Source organism: Monoraphidium neglectum, assembly GCF_000611645.1.
Source record: "Monoraphidium neglectum strain SAG 48.87 unplaced genomic scaffold scaffold06004, whole genome shotgun sequence".
NCBI classification, from domain to species: domain Eukaryota; kingdom Viridiplantae; phylum Chlorophyta; class Chlorophyceae; order Sphaeropleales; family Selenastraceae; genus Monoraphidium; species Monoraphidium neglectum.
The window spans coordinates 1-2,605 of NW_014007629.1; the positions used below are offsets into that span (position 1 = coordinate 1).

The window sequence follows — 2,605 nt, forward strand, 5'->3', positions numbered from 1 at the left end:
GCCCGACGTCATCATTGCACTGGGGGGCGGCTCACCCATGGACGCCGCAAAGGTGGGGGCCTACCCCTGGCTAGACGTTGTACTGCGGGACGTTGTGCCCCAATCTCGATCCTGGAGTGGTTTGCGGGGTACTGGGTACATCAGGGGTCCCCTGGATGGGTAGCAGCAGTCCTGCAGCATCCTGCATACACAGGGCTGGCAGCAGCGCTTGAGCTGGTGCGCTGTCGTACTCCATCTGGAGTGTGCACACTTGGGTGTGCACGCAGGCACACAGACATCCGCAAACAGACAAATAAAGCAAGTTCACCAACCAAACTGAGTGCAATCATCCATGCCTCACTTATCAACGTTTGCCTGGTGTCCCTCCCGGCCTTTCCCCCCCCCCCCTCCGCACACCCCCCAAAGATCATGTGGCTGCTTTACGAGCAGCCTGACACCAAGTTTGACGGCGTGGCCATGCGCTTCATGGACATACGCAAGCGCGTCTACGAGCTGCCCAAGCTGGGCGCCAGGGCCGACATGGTGTGCATACCCACCACCAGCGGGACGGGCTCGGAGGTCACGCCCTTCTCGGTCGTCACGGACGAGGTGAGGCGCGGGCGGATTATCCAGGATGTTGCTGCGGTGCTGCTGAGGGCGGTTGGGGTCTGCCCCGTCGGCTGCCTTGCGCGGCTGGCGCCGTCTTGGGGCAGCGACATTGCAGGAAGGATGCTGCGGTGGTGGTGCGGTAGAGCCGTGGCGGCGGTCGCGATTGAGGCTTGCAGGGGCCTGGGGGCGCGGGCACAAGGGCAACCTCGCCCCGATGGCTGTGGGCAGTCACGGCGGCGGCCGCCGCAAGACTCGCGCCGCATCTGCTGCAGCGTGGCGCTCACCCCATTGCCGCTGCCGCGCCTACCAATGCAATTCGTCCCGCCAGGTCAGCGGTGAGAAGTACCCCCTGGCTGACTACGCCCTGACCCCCACCATGGCCATCGTGGACCCTCACGTGAGGCCCGGGTACCACTTTGCCAAGGCTCGTTGCTGCGCCGCCAAAACCTGGCCGCGCCTCTACCTTTGCTCCGCCACTCAATCTTGGCAAGCCTGGTTGTTGGAGCACCTGCCCTGTTGTGCGTTACTGCACACGAGCACCTCCGCCCTCTCTACACCACCCAGATGCCACGCAATGTTACGCTCTTTGTGCACCCTGCAGGCTGCCTTGCCCTTCACACCACCACCATCGCTCCACTTGTCACCTGCCCAACCACCCACTCACAACCCTGAAACCCTGAACCCCCCCCCCCCCCCAGCTGGTGATGTCCATGCCCAAGAAGCTCACGGCCTACGGCGGCATCGACGCCCTCACACACGCCCTCGAGTCGTACGTATCGATCTACGCCACAGGTGGGTGCGCGGCGCGCCGTGCGGGCGGGCCCCGCCGCTCCTTCGCCACAGCGTCCCCTTTGCCTGCCTGCACCTTGAGAACCCCAGCCAGACGGTTTCCTGGCATGGCCTCGCCTGTAAATGGCGCCAATCTGCATGCAATACACCTGATCTTGCGCATAAGAAGTACACGTTTTTCGCGACTCTGTGCAAATCGCGGGCATTGCCACTTGGCAACCCGACTCTTCTCTCTCCCGGCAACTGCCCCGCTGCCCCTCTTGTCGCCGTTCCCCCCTCCAGACTACACGCGCGGCCTGGCGAAGGAGGCGATCCGCATCCTGTTCAAGTACCTGCCCACGGCCTACGCCAGCGGAGACAGGGACCTCAAGGCCAGGGAGAAGGTGGGGGGGGGCGAGTGGACAGTGTGTGTGTATGTGAATGTGTGTGAATGTGCGTGTGTGTGTGTGTGTGTGTGTGTGTGTGTGTGTGTGTGTGTGTGTGTGTGTGTGCTTGCTGGGCGTGTTGCTCTCGGTTCCAAGTATCCGGGGCTCGGGGGGGCACGCCTGGCAGCTTGTCAGCCCGCAGCCACGCGTCGCCGCCGCGCCCGCCTGGCGTGCGCAGTGCGTGGCACCACCATAGCGCGCTCTCACACATTACGTTACCGCGGCCCCTGGACTGCGGCCCCTCGTCCCTGCCCCCAGGTGCACTACGCGGCCACCATCGCGGGCATGTCCTTTGCCAACGCGTTCCTGGGCATATGCCACTCCATGGCGCACAAGCTGGGGGCGCGCTTCCACGTAGCACACGGCCTCGCAAACGCGGGTGGGCGCGTGGGGCGCGCACAGGCCATCATGCATGAACGGGGGCAAAACAAGCGTCGGCGGAGGGCGACGGGGCATTTATTACGATTCCCTTTGTGCATTTCGAGTATCTGTGGCGCGCATGGGCGGTTTGGCGCGCCGCGGCCACGCATGCGGCTTTGGGGCTGCCTGGCGTCCGGCGGCCCGGGCGCCCTGATTTGCGGGGGCGCCTAGTCGGCGGCCGGCACGCATGTATGAGCGGGCGAGCGGGCGGCCCTGTCGGTTCATGCAGCAGCAGTGCCCTTAGCCTTGCAATCCAGGCCAGGGCTGGCTTGGAGGCGTGGCACCGTCGCCCTCGTGCACCCCTCTCCCCTGTCCCCCAGCCCTCCGCCCCATGCCACCTACCCTCTGTCACATCCCTATTCCACCACCCACCACCCACCCAC

General features: G+C 65.0%; 1 protein-coding gene across 1 annotated transcript; it reads left to right on the plus strand.

Annotated features, from left to right (window-relative positions):
* Positions 1–408: 408 nt before the first annotated feature.
* Positions 409–1,998, plus strand: MNEG_16119 (acetaldehyde dehydrogenase / alcohol dehydrogenase; the record flags this gene model as incomplete). Its single annotated transcript, XM_014035410.1, has 5 exons — positions 409–588; positions 917–985; positions 1,287–1,380; positions 1,660–1,760; positions 1,981–1,998. The coding sequence occupies 5 exons, from the start codon at positions 409–411 to the stop codon at positions 1,996–1,998; spliced, it is 462 nt and encodes a 153-aa protein (XP_013890864.1).
* Positions 1,999–2,605: the final 607 nt, after the last annotated feature.